This window comes from Lissotriton helveticus, chromosome 2_2 (assembly GCF_964261635.1).
Source record: "Lissotriton helveticus chromosome 2_2, aLisHel1.1, whole genome shotgun sequence".
Classification (NCBI taxonomy): Eukaryota; Metazoa; Chordata; class Amphibia; order Caudata; family Salamandridae; genus Lissotriton; species Lissotriton helveticus.
This window is the reverse complement of record NC_136060.1, coordinates 142,867,833-142,888,157: the sequence shown is the minus strand read 5'-3', so window position 1 is coordinate 142,888,157 and position 20,325 is coordinate 142,867,833. Positions and strand designations below refer to the sequence as shown.

The 20,325-nt window shown below is 48.3% G+C and overlaps 1 protein-coding gene across 3 annotated transcripts in view; it reads right to left on the bottom strand.

Annotated features, from left to right (window-relative positions):
• Positions 1–20,325, bottom strand: part of CORIN (corin, serine peptidase) — a 1,859,037-nt gene that overhangs the window by 1,404,654 nt on the left and 434,058 nt on the right. For all 3 annotated transcript variants that reach the window (XM_078678226.1, XM_078678228.1, XM_078678227.1), the window contains exon 3: positions 2,973–3,413. In XM_078678226.1, coding sequence (XP_078534352.1) covers positions 2,973–3,413 — 441 coding nt within the window. The remainder of the gene's footprint in view (positions 1–2,972; positions 3,414–20,325) is intronic.

The window sequence follows — 20,325 nt, the reverse complement described above, 5'->3', positions numbered from 1 at the left end:
CGGGGTGGTATTTGCACCCTTCTGCCTCATCTCCCTAAATGGTGTTTTCATTACATTTACCATGCAAATGTTAATTAGCATTCATCTCACCTTGGGTGGTACCGGGTGGTGCTGAGGTGTCAATCTGCATGGCACCAATGACAGCTTCAGGCTGAAGGGTCAACTCCAGCAAGTCCTCTAAAGGTGTAGATGCAGATTGGGTGGATGGTCCTCCCCAGTCTTCTTCACCTCTGCAAGCCTGCAGCAACCTTTTCCTTTGCTCTGCTCCGCAGATCATACCAACGCTTATGAACCTCCTAATGGGGTGCTGCGTGACCCCCGTTGGATTGATTTTTGTTTGTATGTCCTTTTATATTTTTCTTTCTTCACACTCCGGGCCATCGAGTGAGTGTTTTCCAAGTAATTTACTGTGGCTCTTCACCACTTCCTCAAACAGGACTTTCAACTCTTTCTCACAAAATCTGTGCTTTCTTTTGTACAGTGCTGCCTCCTTCCCACTGACTTCAGACGCCATGCTGGTTTTCAAACACAGGCTCAGCTCTCCAAACAGACTCCTTGGTGCTGTGCTCCTGCATTCTGCCTTCTCCTCTCACTCAGTACACAGGCAACAGCAGGGCATGCCTCACTTCCTGATTTTGAGGTCATCATGCTGCACAGAAATTCAAGATTGGCTAATTTGAGATTACCTAATTTCTAATCGCTATTCTGAGAATCACAATTAGGCAATCGCTAATTGTGAATGTGTTTTTTACCAATTGGCTATTTTTTGCGATTTTTGTTATGCATTAGATTTTGTGATTACCAAATAGCGATTCGGTAAAATCTCTATTTGGTAACCACAATTTGGCCATTAGTGACCTGGGGAGTACCAAAACTGATTTTAAAATGGCTGGGATTTCGTATTCATTGGAAGTGTTGTTGGACCCTCTGTGTTGCTTGTGCAAAAATAAGAAATATGTTTGTAATGAAGTGTTCATTGCTGTGAACTGTTCATTAGTGATCGTATGTCAGAGACAGTAGTGCTGTTATTTCAATCTTGAAAGACAAAATAACATAATTGTGGTAATGCACTGAAATGGTCATGCGTATTAAAATAATGAAAGGCTCACTGATCATTGAACTGTTAACATCCCTTGACAAAGACAGCAAGACTGGCTTTTTATATTTGCATCTCTTCATGATTTCCGATAGACGTATCTGTGCAAGGATAAGTTCTGGATGTGCACCAATCAAAGGTTCCTCAACCCGATGGTGTTTATATTAAGTTTAAGCAGTTAATTAACTGTTGTGACTTTCCTTTAATGTGCACCTCATGTAGTCTATGAGATCCTTTAGTGGGTGATGCAATCTTATATTTCCTCTGCAATGTTTACATATTAATAACGATGTTCACAGTATTTAATTTTGCACGTATTAAGGTATTTTTCCTTTTGAAAAGAGACACTGACAGGTGCTCCTGTGCGCTGACTAAAAGATGACCGACACTTAAGTGGAACAGTGGCGCTCAGGGGCTAGCCCAAAACACCCAGTGACAGAGAGGCTGACCCTTAGGTATTTATGTTTATTTTGGTGTGAATAGTAAAGCTTTCTTAAGCCAGACCCCAAAAAAGGTTGCTAAACCCCAGCCTCCCCTAAGGTATATGGGACGTGTCACATAACCCTCTTCCGACTTATAGGAACAGGGGATGATTGAGAAATGGAAGCAACAAACAATCCTTTTTCTGCATTCAGTTGATTGGCTTCTAGCGCCTGCTGGCTTCTCACAGGAGGACGTGTTCTTCAAAAGCATTGATACCCTGCCACTATGCATAAGAAATTGTATTCAAATTTGTATGTTTACATTAGTTAAATTCCTAACAAACTCAAGTAGGAGGAAAACGTCCTAGAAATTGGCCTATAGATCCTATTAATACTGAAATACTATCTATAAAGGGGATGATGTAAATGGGATACATTTAAGACTACAAGAACAATATCACAACGGGAGAAAGAAGAAAAGCTACTAACACAGAGCACGACTCAAGGTCTACACTGGTATTACCAATCATGATGTGAGTCACTCATGACTGTAACGACCACAATACAATGGAAGACATGAAGAAAAAAAAGGCTACTAAGGCCCTGCGTACTAATAGCACGCAGATGCGACCTGTTTCAAATTAGATCATGCTGTATGAAGCTGCTTCGCAAACTTATATCTGAAGTCAATTGATAGATAGGTAATTATACAACACATTGATGTATTTAAAGTAAAGCACATTGTCATGATTTAAAGGGAAATGTTTCCACATTATGAAGGAAATTCATGAATACAAGAAAACATTGCAGTGCTCTTGTTTTTAAAGTAGTTTGCCAAGAAAGCGTCCACAAATCACACACAGGCAGGGTTTTTATACAAGAAGCCAGGGGGAAATGTGGATTTACATCAAGATTACGTAATAGAAAAGCAAGCAAAGGAAAGTATGATTTCTAGGTATCTTGATGTGGTGACCAAATTAATTGATCTGATGAGCAAAATGAACATGGTATACTACTGCCTTGAAGTTACTTATGAAATATTTGTATTGAAGATTTCAGGTCTACTGTTGAGCTATACTCCAAGTCACCAGTGTTTGCTCCAATTCCTCAATGAGGTATGTAGGTATTAATGTAAGTTCGAATATGGTAATCCAACCCATACATTTTCACCCAAATTTAATGTAAATTAACCCACAACTTTTATCACTTGTCTTCCAAATAAGGTTTTCTCTTAGCTTAAATGAAAATCGTGAAATACATTCACTTGTACAATAGTTAGGACATGTTGATTTCCCTCACAGAAGCTTTATGTAGAGCGTGGCCTAATTTGCTGACCTGATGGCTAGGCCATGAACATTACACTGAACAATTAATTGCAAGCATGACATAAAGTCTGCAGTGTGCTGTATTTATTTTCAATATGCACATTTGACACAGTTTGAAAAGGCGCCTACCTTCTTTGCGGTCCGTTCCCATCCCAACCGTGGAGCTCAAAGGAGTTACAGTCGGTGGATATGAAGTCCAGTCCAGTGGCTGGTTGGTTGTGTCCGTGGCCCAGATGTCTTCCTCTAGTGTACTCGTAAGTGGCCATGAAGAATCATCAGTGCTAGATTCTGTGGTTAATATTTCATCTGCTGGGCTACTTTCTGTGACCATGCTTGGCGTAAACAATCTTAGCGGTAAAATGTCCCCAGCTGTAGTAATGTCTGTGTGCATTTTGGCAGTAGAAGGTGATGTGGTGATCCAAGAAGAAGGTATCCTGGATTCCTTTGTGGTCAACTCTTTTAAGCCATGTTTAGATGTGTTCGTAAACGGAATGTCAGATGGTTCAACACCACCTCTGCTGGTCAACAGGTTGCTCTCGTTTGCTTCAAAACAATTTTTGTTTATGACACCTAAAAAGAATTATACCTTCACAGTCAATATACATCTTACATATACACAGCCAAATAACATCATCAGCGTCCCCTTCTTTACTCTGGCATATTGGGATAACAGCGTGTATAGCATGACTCATTACATCCCACAAGTATAATACGCATTAGACTGAGGTATGGACCAAATTCAGTGTCCCACATGTGCTGTTTGAATGTCCAGATGCGCTTCACTTGGCTGGCACCTGTGTGCATACAACTGGGCACCTCTAGCCATTTGACCGCTCTGAGGCTACTGAGATCGGACCCTTCCACACTCTGTGCTTGTGCACGTGCAAACATTTTGGGGCTGATTGGGCGAAGGGAAGATCTGCTCTGAAATGATCATGATTTGTACTTTGATTATACAATTTGTAATGCACCAGCTTTGAGTTTATTGATTTTATCAAGTTCTGATTTTATGATATTTTAAAAAGTGTACGTGTCGTCTAACCTATATTTGAAATGATGTTGTGTGGCTTTGATATTTCCTTATTATCAATGTATTATGTATTGCATCACTTCTATTTTATTTATACTTGCATGTTATTGACTTTTATGGCTTCACCGAAATAAAGTTATTTTTGACTTGACATGACTGAAGCATGTATGTAAAGTGGAAGGGGAGCACAAATATCCCAAATTCTTACTGGCTTCAGTTTGGAAGTGTGTGGTGGTAGTGCCCCCCTTATAATACTCAGTTTGCTTGCAGACATGGTTTGCTGGTACATTCATGGGTTGGTAATCTCTCATTTGAATGCAGTTTCTACCACATGCAACCGCAGGAGAATGTCCCTTCGCATAACACACAAAAAACCACACATGCGCACAAATTCCCAGCAGTTGGGCCGTTGTTTTCCGCCGGTTAGTCTGCGCACTCGACAACAAATTTGTGCGGTCCCTAACTTTCCTGGCCTCTTGTACGGGGTGTTATATCCCTATCATGGGAAAGCTGGAGTCGAGTGGGGGCCCCTGTTAATCGCTGTAGTGTATATGCAGTGAGCTGTGGACATACGCGTGCTGGCATGCTGCAAAGATGAATGCATCTGTTCTGCTACGAACACTGCCCAGTACATAATATGGAAATGATAATGTGGTTGGAGCTCTGGCAACATACTGCACCCGGCGTGCCAGCATTCATTGTGGTGGGTTCGCTGTGGATTTGTGATTACATTACAGCTGTCAATTGTAAATGATTATACAGTACATGCCTCTGGCTTTTTAAAACCCAACACCATCCTTTCTTTGCACTAGAAAACTCTTCTTACATCATTTGAGAAGCTGGCAGAATCGTGATTTTTTAGACTACTTGTAAGGCGCACTTTCTATCCATTTGGAGCAAATGCCTACACACAGGAGCTAACAAAACAACGGGTTCTGTGCCTATAACATCCGAACAAAAAATGGGGCTTGGCATAGCTTTGTGGGGAGATTAAGTTGCTCCACATTCTGGGTGCGACGACAGCAAACCACCCAGCCGCTTTCCCACAAAATTGGAAGTGACATGCTGTAAACGGTCATGCCCTGATGCAGTAGCCAGTTGGTGGGCTCATCCAGTGTGGCACATCTCTTAGAAATGCTTCGAAGACAGACCATTCAAGCACTTATAGTTTAGGCATAGTACTTTGAAAGTGAAGAAGAGGTCCATGCAGGCTCCTGGAGGGTACTCCACAGAACTGGCTGGGGCTACTGCTGAGGAAGGTCAGCATCACAATATGAGCTCTGAATGATTACACATCACACTGAGCCTCAAACTTAAAGAGGAATCCACGAAGAAAGCATTACTCGCCATTACATTAAGTTTTCTTTTAAATAATAATGCATGCTTCCACAATGTCATTGATATGTTACTTTTCCTAAAATATGTTTCCTTTTTAGGTCTCGCCTGAGCCAGCTACCAAAAGGGCTGAGGATCGCATACAGTTCATGTGATCAATGCGCGTGCACACCATCGCCAGCCACATAACACACCACCATTTGTCTGTGCCTCTGCATCAGACTTCAAAGGCTGCCGCTCCCCCGCCCCCCCACTTGTGCACATCGCGCACCACCATTCGTCTGTGCCTCGGCATCAGACTTCAAATGATGCTGCTCCCCCCCCCACCACAGCAATGCCGAGAGCTTGTTTCTGGATGAAAGTGAAAGCCTACCATGCTTGTTTACAGTGGCCTTGCTCCTCAAATGCTGTTGCTGTGTTGCCATCTCTCTAGGGGCACTCAGCTTGAAAAGACTCGACTTGCTAGCTGCAATGCTACATCCGCTATGCTTTGCCTCTAGACACGTTGATTCCTCGCAGACTGTGCTGACTCTGCCCCTCATGATTCTGAAACTGACCAACGCAGTCACCACGCAGTCTCTTCTCTCTGTCTTATGATGTCTGCCCTGCCACCATTTACTTCGGACCCTCACCCTCACACCTCCTCACCCTCACACTCCCTCACACACCCTCACTCTCACACACCCTCACCCCATCACCCTCACCACCGTCACCCTCACCCTCACACCCCCTCACACACCCTGACACACCCTCACCCACCCTCACCCACCCTCACTCACCCTCACCCACCCTCACAACCTCACACCCTCACACCCCTCACCCTCACAACCTCTCTCCCTCACTCACCCTCACCCCCTCACACCCCCACACACCCTCACCCTCACACACCACATCACTCAGGGACACCATCACATCACTCATGGGCACCACTCAGGGGCACCAACACATCACTCAGGGACACCACCCCATAACACAGGGACACCACCACATCACTCAGGGACACCACCACATCACTCAGGGGCACCACCACATAATTCGGGGGCACCACCACATCACTTGGGGATACCACCACATCACTCCGGGACACCACCACATCACTCCGGGACACCACCACATCACTCGGGGACACCACCACATCACTCTAATACACCACTACATCACTCAGCCCAACCACATCATCACTCAGCACCACAACAGCACTGTCCATGCTTGCTACCAACAAGCATTGCCATAGCCAATAGGACTCACATTAGATAAGTGTAAGCTATTGGCTTTGTGAATAACAATGCTATTAATTTATATATTTTCAAATCCAACTCATATTAAAAAAAATTTAATTTACAAGACCAATAGCTCACACTTTCCTAATGCGAGACCTATTGCATTGCAAATGCTTGTTATGAAAGGTGCTTTTCCTGTGAAGTTTGCACTCTCTGTTCATTGATTTCACATTAAACACCAGTCTTTGATTTGATTACGTCATGTTATTAACATGAGATACACATATGTAAAGGTTTCTGTTTGGTGACACTGTAAACATAGGATGCTGCAATTATGCGGCCTAGTGGCACTTGGTGTACCTCCATGAGGAAGGTGAAGGAACTTCTGAAAGGCGCCTGCTCTGTATAAAGCTGTGGCTTGTGAGTTGTCACCAGCGAGGACTTAAACTGATTTGCGATCCTCTGCCGTTACGTCGGCTATTCCATGTATGTTCTATTTGCTTACACAAAGTCTTCCGCTGAACTCAAGTAATGAGAAACGAAGAGACACAGACAAGGTATTTCAGGGAACATAATTAAAGCACTAAAGATGAAGTAAACACCATAAATTATTCAATTTCTCAAAAATGACAAAACTAAACTATGCAGAACAAATCTGCTTCGCGATTTGACTGTTAAATGCAAAATTACATTCAATCCGTAATTTTGATGTTGATCACTTGTACTAAAACTGGAATCCATTTTAAAATTAGCATTACATTTTATAAGAAGCAGGAATGGCCTTGCAGGAGGACTGTCAGAATTTCAGTGTAGTGAGATTTTTTCATGTTCTTATCGATGTAAGCGGTTCATGGTCATAGTATCTGGAATGTTTTTATTTTTCGTGTGTATCACAGTGTGTATTTATTTATGCTTCCTGTACTTTTATGCTCTTATCTAGACCGAATTGGGGCTCATTAGGATGGCGGACGGACCTGCGTCCGTCCGCCACCCTAGAGGAGGAGGGACCGTCCGCAGGGGCAGAGGCGGTCCCTCCAGTGCAATTAGGATGTGACCGCCAGCCTGGCGGTCACATCCTCAATATTTAACATTGCGGCGGGTGCTGCTTGAAGCAGCACCCGCCACAAGGTTAAATATGCATGCTTAGCATTTGCATGCACAAAGCGGCAGGCATCGTGCGGTGCCTGCCGCTTCGTGCACGCAAATGCAGGGGGGTACCATAGGTACCCCCCATGTGCACCCCCCACCCCCCCAATCACCCTGGGGGCCCACAACGGGCCCCCAAAGAAATCACCGTACGCCTTTCCACGGCGAAGAATCTGCCGCAGAAAGGCATCTGTTTTCTGCCATCCTAATATCGCTGGCAGTGTCTGATAGACACCGCCAGCCATGTTAGAGCTTTTCCGCCGCGGTCGGAAGGCGACCGCGGCGGAAAAGCTGCGGACCGATTTTGAGACCCACCACCATCCTAATTTGGCGGTGGGTCTTTTGTGCCTACCCAGCGGTTTTCCCGCATCCTCCGGGCCGGCGGTGGCTTCCGCCGGCGCGGAGGATGCGGGAAAACCGCGATCCTAATGAGCCCCAAAGTTACTTTGACTGACTGACAGTTTAGTATCGTATCTGAGTGACACTGTAATGGAGCGATTATGAAGTATCCTGCTCCACAGTTCCCATAACTGACAGCTCAATACCACGACAGGCTGTCCTGTACTGATACTGCGGAGTTAGAAGTGGGAAGTTATTAATATTTTCAACAGACCGCAAAGACAGTCTAGCTCCCAGCAGTCAAGGCAGCCTGCAGCAGTAGGAATTGTACTGAGGGGACAAAGGCATAGTTTTGTTTTTAAAGTGTATGGGGTTGATTTCTATTTCCAGGCCTCAGCCGATATAAGACATCAACAGTTCCAAATCAAAACAATCATTGGCAAAGTCAATGGCTTGGAATATGCGTTTACAGAATTATTGAAAACATTATAGTGTAAGTTATTTGCTGAAGAATATGTGTTTGAAAAATGTTGAGAATGTAGAGATGGGTTATTATATACAAATATTTAACTAATTTATCTAAAGCACCAAGGTGGAAAATGTAAATTAATTTTAAAGATACAAATGTTGCATAAAATGTGTGGAAATAACTGCATGGTAGAAATGTTGTAAGACGTACTCGCTTCAGCTCTCATATCCTTACATTGCTTCTACGTGTGCAGTGATTTTGCTGCAAAAATTATGATGTGACACCTTTATATGAACGAATTTCTAAATGCTTTTAATATGGATACAATGAAATTACAAAAAAGGCAGAATAACAAATAAGACTCCATGAGTAACTTGCACAAGGGGGTTCATTTATATATTCAAATCTATTTTATTTTAAACACAGCGATAAGCCTACAACCTCGTATCGAGGCCGGCCGCGTGTGGCGCCAGAGCGGCCGGGAGAACAAACTTTAACACAGCGCCTTGCCTACAACCCTCCCTGGAGGGCCGGCCGCACGGCTAGCAGATGCAGTGTCGAAGCATTTGCGGCAGGCAGGAGGTTATCCGCTTTGGAAAGTAGGATATGTAAAGGGCAGATGGCCCGTCTGTCTCTAACTGCCCAACGGGGCGTAACCGTCTCTAAGAGAAACAAGTGCCATAGTGGCAAGTAGGAAGAAAGAGAGTAGGAAAGACAGAGAATCCTAAGTGGGGGCAGAGAGGAGGGCGGGGGGGAGCAAAATGTCAGGCATAGGCGGTATGGTGGAGGGGCTGCTGGTGCGGGGGCGCGTGTGACTGTGGTCGCAGTGGTGTTGCGTTTGGAGGTCAAGGGTGCAGCCTGGCCGGGTCACTAGGGACAAGCGCGTCTTCGAAGAGGTACAGAGTGCGGAGCCTAGTGGGCATGTATCGCGCATATTCTATAGAGCAGAGGTGTCGCACTAAAGGTTCCCATACCGCCTTAAAGCGCGTAGCCTGCGCCTGCAGCCGCGCTGTTAGGAGCTCCATCGCAAGGACCTGCCAAAGGCGCACAAACCATGTAGCTATAGGTGGCGCCTCCATCCGCTTCCAATACAATGCAATGAGCTGCTTGGCGGCACCCAGCATTTGGAGCGTGAGGACCCAATCACCGCGGGTAAGCGCCTTGAGCGCGGCAGGGCGTATGCCAAGCAGGATCGTGGTCACCTCTTCGGGCAGAGGGAACCCCAGCACCCCCTTGATGTGGCTAAGCACCTCCTTCCAGAAAACAGCAAGGGTCGGACACATCCACCAGATATGCACAAAGTCACCAGTCGCAGATTTACACCTCCAGCACATCGGGGAAGCATTGGGGAACATCTGACTAAGGCGAAGAGGGGTGTAGTACCATTGTGTGAGTAGCTTGTAGGCATTTTCCCTCTGTGGAATGCTGCGATATACCTTGGGTATATCCCGCCATAATCTGCTCCACTGGGAGGGGCCAATGTCTGTGCCCGATGTTAAATGCCATTTCCTCTGATAGGGATGCGCTGGATCCAATGTAGGGTGCTGCAGTATGCGGGATCGGCAGCTCCGCCCCCTTGGGGCCTTGGACAATCCAGCGGAGGCCTTCTGAACAATCTAGGCCCCGGCGCGGGCCTACCGGGCGGCGGCGCAAGACCATTCCCGCCGCCCCCACGGGGACTCACCCCGGGCAGGGCACCGGTCGCCCGCCCCCCACGACCCGCCGGACTCCACCTCGCACCTTCGGCCCCCGGCGTGGGAGCCCCAACTGCGCTGCAGCCTCCTCACACCGGCCCTTCCGATCACTGCGAGCCCCGCTGGGGGCCTCTGACTACTCTGTGCCCCGGCGTGGGCCTGCTGGGCGGCCGGAGTGATTACAGCCCATCGCGTCATCCACAGCGGGCATCACACGAGGCGTCGACAGCCCGCCACCGGGTGCGCCCCGGAGCCTCCCCACCCCCTAGCCTGCCGGCGGAGAGAGAACACCGGCGACGGAGGTCTCCACCCAGCCGCATCTCCCCGCATTGGACACGGTCTCCTGGACGGGAGGCACGAGGTGAGCTGCGCCCTGCAACCTGGTCTGCCGAGCACTCCCCCCCCCCCCCCGGTCCCTGCACTCCCTGTTGGGAGACCCCCGGCTGCTGCAGACGGGGACGCAATCCTGCCAGACGCTGTACCGGGCCATTTGATTTGATTTGATTTTGATTTGAAAGGAATTTGTTAAGCGCGGCTAACACCATTAGGTTTCTTGGCGCTGTGCTGGGAAGTGATAGAAGAATAAATGGAAAGAAAACAGAATCTAAGGATACGAGATAGTAAAGAGAAAAGTTTTAAGAAGTGATCTAAAGCCAGAGTATGAAGGTGCTAATCTGAGGGAAAGAGGAAGGGAATTCCAGAAAGATGGGGCCAAAAGAGAGAACCTAAGGCCCCCGTGTTTTTTCCTCTTGAACCTAGGGATGGATAGCAGGGCCATTTGGGATGAGCGCAAGGTACGGGACGGAGTATAAGAGTGAAGAAGAGAAGAAATAAAGGAAGGACCTGAACCAGAGAGGGACTTATAGATGGTACAGCCTAACTTGAATTGGCAGCGGGCAGAAACCGGCAGCCAATGAAGACTCTTTAAAAGTGGGCGAACATGCTGATCTCTAGGCTGGTGAAAAATCAGGCGAGCAGCCTGATTTTGTATCAGCTGGAGTCTTCTCTGTTGATACTCAGGAATACCGACGTATAGCGCGTTGGCGTAGTCGAGTCGACTGATCACCAACGCCAAGAGTGCCAACGTGAGCGCTTCGGTGGTTAGAAGACGAGATATTTTCCGGAGTTTCCTGAGTTGGAAGTGGCTGGCGGACACCACTGCACTAATGTGGGGGGTCATTGAAAGATCATTGCTGATAATGACACCCAGGCTTTTAGCAGAATGGACTGGAGAGGGAGGGCTTCCAAGACTGGCAGGCCAGATGGACGGTTGCCATGGGTTGGAGGCTCCCCCGACAAGAATTAGTTCAGTCTTGTCGGGGTTAAGCTTAAGATGATTTGAGCTCATCCAGTCACTGATGAAGCAGAGTGTGTTTTGAAAAGTGGAAATGGAATCCTCAGAGAAATCAATATCAAAAATTAATTGGATATCGTCCGCGTAGTTGAACGCAGTAACGTTCAACTCGCGGAGAGCACGAAGTAGCGGGGCCAAGTACAAATTAAAAAGAAGAGGGGATAATGAAGAGCCCTGGGGGACACCACAGGACAGCTCAACCTGAGTGGCGGAGAACTGAGATAGCCTGACAGCTTGTTGTCGTCCCGTCAGAAAGGACTGAACCCAGTCAAGGGCGGTCCCTCGGATGCCGGCCTCCTCGACACGGTCGACCAGGATCCCATGGTCGACCGTGTCAAAGGCGGCCGATAAATCCAGAAGGACCAGGGCTTGTCGGATGTTAACATCAGCCCCTCTGCGCAGTTCATCCATCACGGAGAGAATGACAGCCTCCGTTGAGTGCGCAGGTCTAAACCCTGCCTGCTTAGAATCCAGGACACACGAGTCCTCAATGAAGGAACTAAGTGTGGAAGTCACATGCGATTCCAGAACTTTGCTGAGGAAGGGGAGAAGGGATATAGGGCGGTAGTTACTCAGGGTGGAGGGGTCTGCTGAAGGTTTTTTTTAAAATGGCGACCACCTCAGCTTGTTTAAAGGAGCAGGGGACGGCCCCAGTGACCAGAGAACTATTAATAAGGGCCAGTGGGGGTTCAGGACAGGAGATGAAAGCTGCTCGAAGAACCAGAGGGGGGCAGCAATCACGGGGAGAGCCAGAAGAAATTTTTTGCAGAAGCGAAAAAAAAGTGGTCATCGGAATGGGGGGGATAGTAGTAAGAGTGTGGGAATTGGAGTATTTAGAGAACTCAGGGGATAAGGAATGAGCAGGTAAAGTTTGGGCAGCAATACTAGCTTTGATTTTAGCTATTTTTTCAATAAAAAAAATATTCAAAGAATCGCAGAGAGTTTGAGAGGGAAGTGGCCCTGGTGTGAGCCTGGCTGGGTTAGATAGTTCCTCCACAATGGCAAATATGTCTTTCGACTTATTTGTGGAATCCATAATTTTGGTGGAAAAGTAGGAGGATTTAGCAGAGGCTATAGCAATTTTATATTTTTTCAGTAAAGAGGAAAATACCTCCTTATTCTCAGGGGAATAACCTCGACGCCAACGTCGTTCTGCTTGGCGGAGGCCTAATTTGAGAGCTCTCAGGTCCTCGGTGAACCACCTTTGAGCATCGTGTCCGCGTCTGGCTCTGACTAATTTTAGTGGAGCTACAGCGTCAGCGGCGGAGGTGAGCCAGCGATTGAGGTTTAGTGACTGGGTATCAATAGAGACAGGTGGATCAGGAGAAGGAGGGGCAGAGGAGCAAAGAATAGAATGAAAAGTATTTGAGTCAGACCTATTCCAATTGCGGGCCATTGACTCCGGCTTCCTGCCCGCTGCCTGCCACCTACCGTCCACCGAGGCCCCCCACTCAGCCACTGGGACCTCTCCGCGACGTCCAACCTGCGGGCCCTTCCTCCTGCTGGTACCAGGGCACTGCTCTTTGGCCTGACGTCCGGGCGCTCTTCCTGGGTCCGCGCCGCCCTCCCTCCACCGAGCGCAACTTCTCTCGGCGTAACACGCTGGCCCCAGCCCGCATGACCTGGTCACCTCTACCATCGCTGCCTTGCTAGCTACTACGCACTCCGAGCACTGCCCTCGCAGCTCCCCACGAAGGACTCTTGCTCCAGTTCGCCGCCCCTGGAACGGCCTGCGGATCCTCCTCCCGGGGAGCCGAGCCTGACCATTCGCATTGGCCCCGGGCCGGCTCCACGTCGCCCGCTGCCCCTCACGATTGGCCTCGCACCCGTGGCTGGGCGATCACTCGACAGCCCCTGAAGACACCCGCCGACTGGACTCCTTACCCTTTTCTGGACATCATGACGCACTCTAACCGCAAAGGGACCCGGAATGTGGTGGAACTCATGCACAAAGCGGCGTCGAAAGGGGACAAGGGCCAACCACAGCCGTCCCCGAAGCCCCCTGCGAGCCCCCAAGCGCCGGACGACGATTCCGCTCCAATCACTAAAACCTTCCTGGCCTCCCTTTTCAACACGCTGCGGGAAGACTTTCAGACTTTGAAACAGGACCTGGCAGGGGAGCAACGTGAACTCCGTCGTGACATTGGTGGCCTGGGGGAGCGGGTGGCCTCTCTGGAGGATGCTGATCGATCCCGCAGTGGGGAGGTGGAGAGACTCCAGCAGGAAGTCCTGCGACTTCAGGATCAGCAGGTGGATCTACAATCGCACTCCGAAGACTTGGAGAACCGCTCCAGACGGAATAACATACGGGTCAGGGGTGTTCCATTGAAAGCTGAAAAGGACAATGTGACCAATTACCTCCAAGACCTGTTGCGAGACATCCTGGGTGAGCCGAGCGACTTTGAAATCCGCATCGACAGGGCTCACAGGGTAGGCATGGCGCGCAGAGCACCTGCACCACCTCCGGACATACTGGCGTTCCTCCCGGACTTTCCTCTGAAGGAACGCATCCTTCGTGAAGCCAGAAAAGCGCAACCCATCAGATTTCGAGATGACCCTGTAGCCCTTTTTCAAGATCTTTCTAACATCACCCTACAAAAGCGCAAATCTTTCCAGCCCGCAACGAACTTCCTGCGAGATGCTGGGATACCCTACTCCTGGTGTTGAAAATGGCAATGTATATGCACATAAGCGGCGTTCATTTGTGTTCACTGTACCCCTTGTTGTAAGCAGAACGGATATCGCGAAACACTGACTGTGTTATCCCGCCAGCATAGACCCATGCACACCCGTACACGACAGCCATTTTAGGCACCATGGCCTCTCTGCCCGTTTGTTAAACCCCCGGCACCCCTCCCCGCGCGCACTGCTCATGCATCGGCCATAAAACCCTCTCCCTCTGCGTGACCCTGCTCTAGAAGTAACACTCCTGCTTGACCCACACCCCCCATTTCCTCCCAAGAACACCCTTCCCCTCAGCTGACGAGCCCCCCCAGCTGCACTTGGCCTTTCGACCCGGTCCCAAGTCCTAAGACCAAGCCTCGTGGATGTACACCCCCCCCCCTTTTCCTGCCCAGCATAACAAAACCGTGATACACCAACCGAAGGGCCCGATCTTATCGCCTGCCCAACCTTTGATCTGATCATCCCCTCCTGCCCTCGTGTCCTGTAGGAATGTCCGGCTCAGAGATCACAATCTCTTGTTACATTTAGGAGGGGAGGATGACATCTGAGCGACTGGTATGGGAATAGGCCTGAAGCTGGGATTCCAAGCATGCTTTTTCCTACTTCAAAGCGTCTTTATTGCAATAAGGAATGTTTGTGCATCATAAACATGTGTAAAAAAGACGAAGCCTCAGAGAAACTTGTTAGAGCACCTCCTGAAGACACTATGCGAGTGTCCGAAATGACAGGCTCTCCTCATGAGAAATAAAACTCTGTTCTTGTTTTCCTGCTTCCAGCGCCCGTCTCTTTATTTGGTAATTGTTCAAGATGGGAACTAAGAGGCGTCCTGCGCCAGCAGCCTGGGCATCAGGTGCGTTATGGGCTGACTTTTCCACAATTGGCGCCCAACGCGGGGCCCATCAGCGACATAAGGTCCGGTAAGAGAGGTCCAGACGATGGGGTGAACATCTAAACGATTGGAGTATACCTGCCTTGAGAGGGCCCTCGTCCGGCTGCCGATTGAATGAACTTCACCGATTCCGAACGGACCTCTCCCAAGTGACCTACTGTCCTGACTGGAATCCCACAGGAATGCTGCGGTAAAAACATGGAGAAAGAGAACGATTGGGCGCTGGAAAAGGGAAGGCGAAGAATTGCCCACACGGTCCGGTCCGGGTAAGGTTAAGTAGGACGTCTTTACGTCCGATTGGTAGGATGGCTTTATCCACCTGATTGATTGATTGATTGATTGTACTTGAAGTATTGGTTCTCTTTGAGACATTTTCTATTTGCAAACAGCGATGAATAGGAACGTTCCTCTCTCTTTGCAAATAGTAAAGGATAGGTAATGCAGACGTTTGTCCCCCATTGTAATCCGTCATGCCTATCTTTCTCCCCACTGATTGTTTGTTATCGATTTTTATCGATTATTGCTCTTTGAGATATTCCCTGTCTACAAACAGGGAAGAATAGAAATATTCTGCCCCCCTTTGCAGATAGTGAAGGATAGGTAATGCAGATTTTTGTCCCCTATTGTAATCCGTCATGCCCATTTTTTTCTCCCCACTGATTGATTGATTACTTGGACATTTTATTGTTCAAAGAATAGTTCGTTCGAGGCATTCCCTGTTTGCAAATAACGTAGAAAATAAATATTCTGTCTAATCTTTGCAAGTAGTGAAGGGTAGGTAATGTGGACCTTTGTCCCCCGTTGTAATCTCTCGTGCCTATCTACTCCCCACTGATTGGTAAACTAGTTCCACCCGGACCATTTATTAGAGGTAGGTCATCTGGCTCGACCGGAGGGCACCCCTAATAAAAAGGACATATGCAACAATAACAAAGTAATCACCGTATCCTGTTAACAGAAACTTTAGCATGAAACACGCTAGAAAGGAAAGAAATTTAAAAAAAAAAAAAAAAAAGGGAAAGAAATAAGAAAGCAAAATCAGTAGGCCACTGATGAGTTTTTGATTTCGCTACAAATAGGAAAACGTTAGAAATAGCTCACGATAAAACACATGATTTCGCTAGAAATAAGAAACGTTAGAAATAAGCCCGTAATAAGAAACATGAAAATGGTGAGAGAAGCCAAGCTTGACATCGCGACGGCCACGAGGCAACTAGGCTTCGCCACCCCTCACTGCTCCAAACATGTCTGTCCCACCGCCTGCCACGCCCCAATAACGGTAACATGAGATAGATACAAGCCAGCAGATACCTACCCCCATTCTGGAAACTCCCGAAGTGCAACAGGTCCGCGGCTACGCCCCTCCGGAAGACGAGATCTTCGGCACGTGTAGGGCGGGTCCTGCTGCCAGCCGTCGGCCGGGGAGGTCGTCGCATAAGGTGGGCCAGAAGAGGAGCCGAGGCCGACGGGATCCGGGCGTCCCCTCCTCTTCTTTCTTCAATAATGGCTGCGACAACACGGGGGGGATGTCTTGCTCATGCCATCGACCCCCCCCCCCTCGTATCCCCTGGTCCAGCCCCGGCTTGTTATGAGCTCCCCGTTCGGCCCTGAAGCGGCGCCTTGCAGGCCACCGGGGGGGGGGGGGGATGTCTTGCTTATGCCTCCGACCCCCCCCCCTCTCATCGCCTGGTCCGGCCATCATGAATGTTAACGCCGAGAAAAACGGCATGGGGTGCGCTGGGAGGAAGAGGCGGCGCGAACGAGCCTCTCCCACCTCCCCAGGTGGAGGCCCCCAGTGGCACCCCCAACGCTCCACTCACCCGACAAGGGTTCGTCCACTCTTGTGATGCAGTGACTGCTGGAACTCATAAAATGGCGGTCGACCCTGCAGGAGCGGGCCCGGTGTGAAGGGATGGCCCGGTTGCTTGTTAATTAAGAAATGAGTCCCACAATCAGAAGTGTTCTCCTCGACTTTGAAGATTCTATAAGAGCCACAGGGGCCCCTGACCCTCGCAGACAGCCCCGATGGGGAATGACTGCCATGATTGCCCGCGGAACGATGAAAATGTAGCCGCGAGACGTCAGCGCTCCCATGCTGGCGCCAGCCTCAGTTTGAATGACTAAAATCCTGCAGACTACAGTTCGGATCAGTTCCGGTGAAAACCCAGTATGACCCGGTAGAAAAAATTGTTGCCTCCGTCCCCCTTTTGACTGATGGTTCATACCGCCGATCCTTTCTGTTGCCCTTTAACGGAACTTTTGGACTGCCGAAAGAGGCTCTGGGCCAACCACGAGTTGGTGGAGATTTTGACTATGCCTGGATCTGCCTGGCTGCACCCAAAATGGCGCTGGTACAAATGAAACTTTCAACTCCTTGTTGTACCCCGATTGCTCAGCCTTGGTGTCATGAGATATGTATGCAGTTTTTTTAAACACAATGAATTGATATGGGATGGGTACTGATTATGTGTTCGGACAATGAATTGACATGAGATGGGTACTGATTGAACATTCGGACAATGAATTGTTGTTAAGTTTTGGCGCATCATGATTATTGAAAGTTCGAATTTCAACACTTATGATACTCGCTCACACTGAAGTTTCGATATGATTTTATTGCACTTGTCGCACTTTTTATTATGAAATCAACGACCACCGACTCCATTAGGTTTTCCACTATTAAGTATCCCCACATGTACAGTTCCAGCCTGCTCCGTGGCCGGCCCACGGGGTTGTAGGCCCGTATTTGTGCACCGACATTCTTATTAAAGATTTTTGGAAAAAGCAAACGTAGTTGTCACGTGTAGATTGGTAAGTTTCGAATAAATGACCACTATTTCTGATATAACTAAAATACAGGTGAAATGGCTCAGCTCGATTAGTTAAGGGTTAAAAAGTATAGTGCGCAGAAATATTGCAAATATGAACGGTCCAGGTTTTTGTTGTATGTGTTTTTCATTTTTGTACAGCCTAAAGCAACCGCTAAAGATCCTGGTATTTAGCCTATACTTTATATGCTACCTGTATCAGGAAAGTTGTTTTAAAATGCCCCTAAGTCGCCCCGAAGGAGTGCCACCTGACCCCCCTAGTACGAACGACAACGACCCCGTACCACTGTAGGTTATCCCTTTTCCTCAAAGAAGAGCACGAGCTCGCCCCCCCACTTTGCACCGACTGCCCTTTGTTCTGACCCCCCCCCCTGCACACGATCCGTAATACCACACTTGGGCGACCTATGCTATCCACAGGCTTCCGATAATCATCTCTCCCACACTAAACGGTCCACCTGGGCTTAAACGCCAAGTTGGCAGGGACTGCATCCCGTGGAGATAGGCCGAGTATGTAGTAAGTAAAAGCCTTTTTGGGTTTATGCGCGCTAATGTGTTTTTAAATGCTGCCCCCGCCCCCCCCCCCTTCTTTTTCCCTCTTTCTGCAGGTCACATCGGAACGTCGATTAAAGTACGAAAAAAAAATGGTGATCTAGCGGACGAAGAGATGGGAAAAAGGGGTTCGATTATGGTGCCTACACACGACGAGCAAACAATGACTATTTCTCTCCCTGAACTTAGTGCTTGGGAGGACAGCCTGAAGCGGAAACTACAAAATATGACTTCGCTCGGCACCCCGAATAATACAACCAAGAATGACGTGCACTAATGAATAAATTCCTACGTTTAACTAAATAGGGAAAGTTTAAGGAATATTCCAAGGTGAGGTTTACCCAAGTACCCTCCGCTTGGAGGACTAGGAATGTTGCCAGTGTTTAAAATCTACTACCTCCTTTTCGCACCCTCATAGACATGAAACTCAAAGCTGCCCCATTGTTCTCCCAACTGACACCCACTGTTGCCTCAGCCCACCGTGAGCATTAGCCCGACCAGGTTAGTTCTTGACCAATTGCCAAAGGCGTAAGTGTGTGCAACCAAAGCCACCAGGGAAGGCAGCCGACGATAAAAGAGAAGAAAAAGGTAAAAAGAGCTTAGGATGCTAAGGATGCGCAGCATACAGGAAGAGATCATTTTGGCCAATAACTGTTCCATGTTTTGTCTTGGATTTTTGTGTATAATACCAATAACTGTTCTATGTTTTGTCTTGGATTTTTGTATATAATACATGTACTGTCTCCCCCGCCTGAGTTTGTGTGTACGTAATGTATGGATCTACGTCGTCCCTCTGCCTGTGTTTCCGTATTACTTGGCCCCTGCTGTTCTGTGTTGTGTGCACACTAAATGGCCTATTATTGTACACGTTTCTCTCTCTCTCTCTCTCTCCATGTCATACGTGTACCGAATGGTTCGTTTAGACTGCGGACGACTCTCTCTCTCTCTGAGGGTCCCCCTGTTCCCTCCTCCCTTGTGTGGTAACGTTGTGCCCCACCGGCACAAACCTAATTGGGTCTCTTCGAACACAAAGGTGTTCGGCAAAATTGACAGGAACTAAAACGATTGTAACTTGCCATATTACTACCTCTCCTTTCTGCAAAACGATAGAACCCGAGTTGGTAATGAAAGAAAGGACAGGTAAGACGACTGATGTCCCCTAATTTGGCCTTTTTACAGGGGGACTATAACGTCAATGGTCTTCTGTTTTTCAGTTTGTTAGAAATGCAATCCCCAAATGCCCAGATTGCCTCACCCCTCTGCACTTAAGTGCGGATGTCCAAAGAGTCCTCGCTTCTCCCGATTGACCCCAGCTCCCTGTCCAACGCGTCCTCGCTTCTCCCGATTAACCCCAGCTCCATATCAGCTATCCCCGAAGCGTAATTGATGACCTTGATTAACCGTCGCTCCCCAAGAAAAGCATGTTTAACCTCTGCCCCCCTCTCATGATGATAGCCCCCCTGCTTGCAAGAGTTAGCCGACCCCGAAGGAAAATGTAAGATTGTCAGTACTTGGGTTAAAAAAGGGCGAGTCTCTACCTAAGGACTCGATTTCGAGTTTGATAGAATACACTGTCAATGGGAGTCCGATTTCTCTCCACGTACGTCACGAATGAACGCCAAATAGGCTTACGAATTCAGTGGAAATGCCCTCCTACATACTCCATAAGTGATGACTTCTGACTGTGACCGATGAACCTATCCCCCACCTACTTAGGATTGGGGACGGAATTGAGATGTATAAATGTCTTCTCCTGCCAGTTTTCTAAAACTTGTTTTGTACCCATTCAAAGATACGATCACCGGAGGAGAGGAGCTGGACGTGACTCACAGCCTGGCCACAGATCATGAAGCACGTGTGACCTCAACCAAAGGTGGAGTCGCAGAGCAACGAGACGCGGGACGAGGCACCACTCTCAAACTCGGCAGATGAAGGAATTAA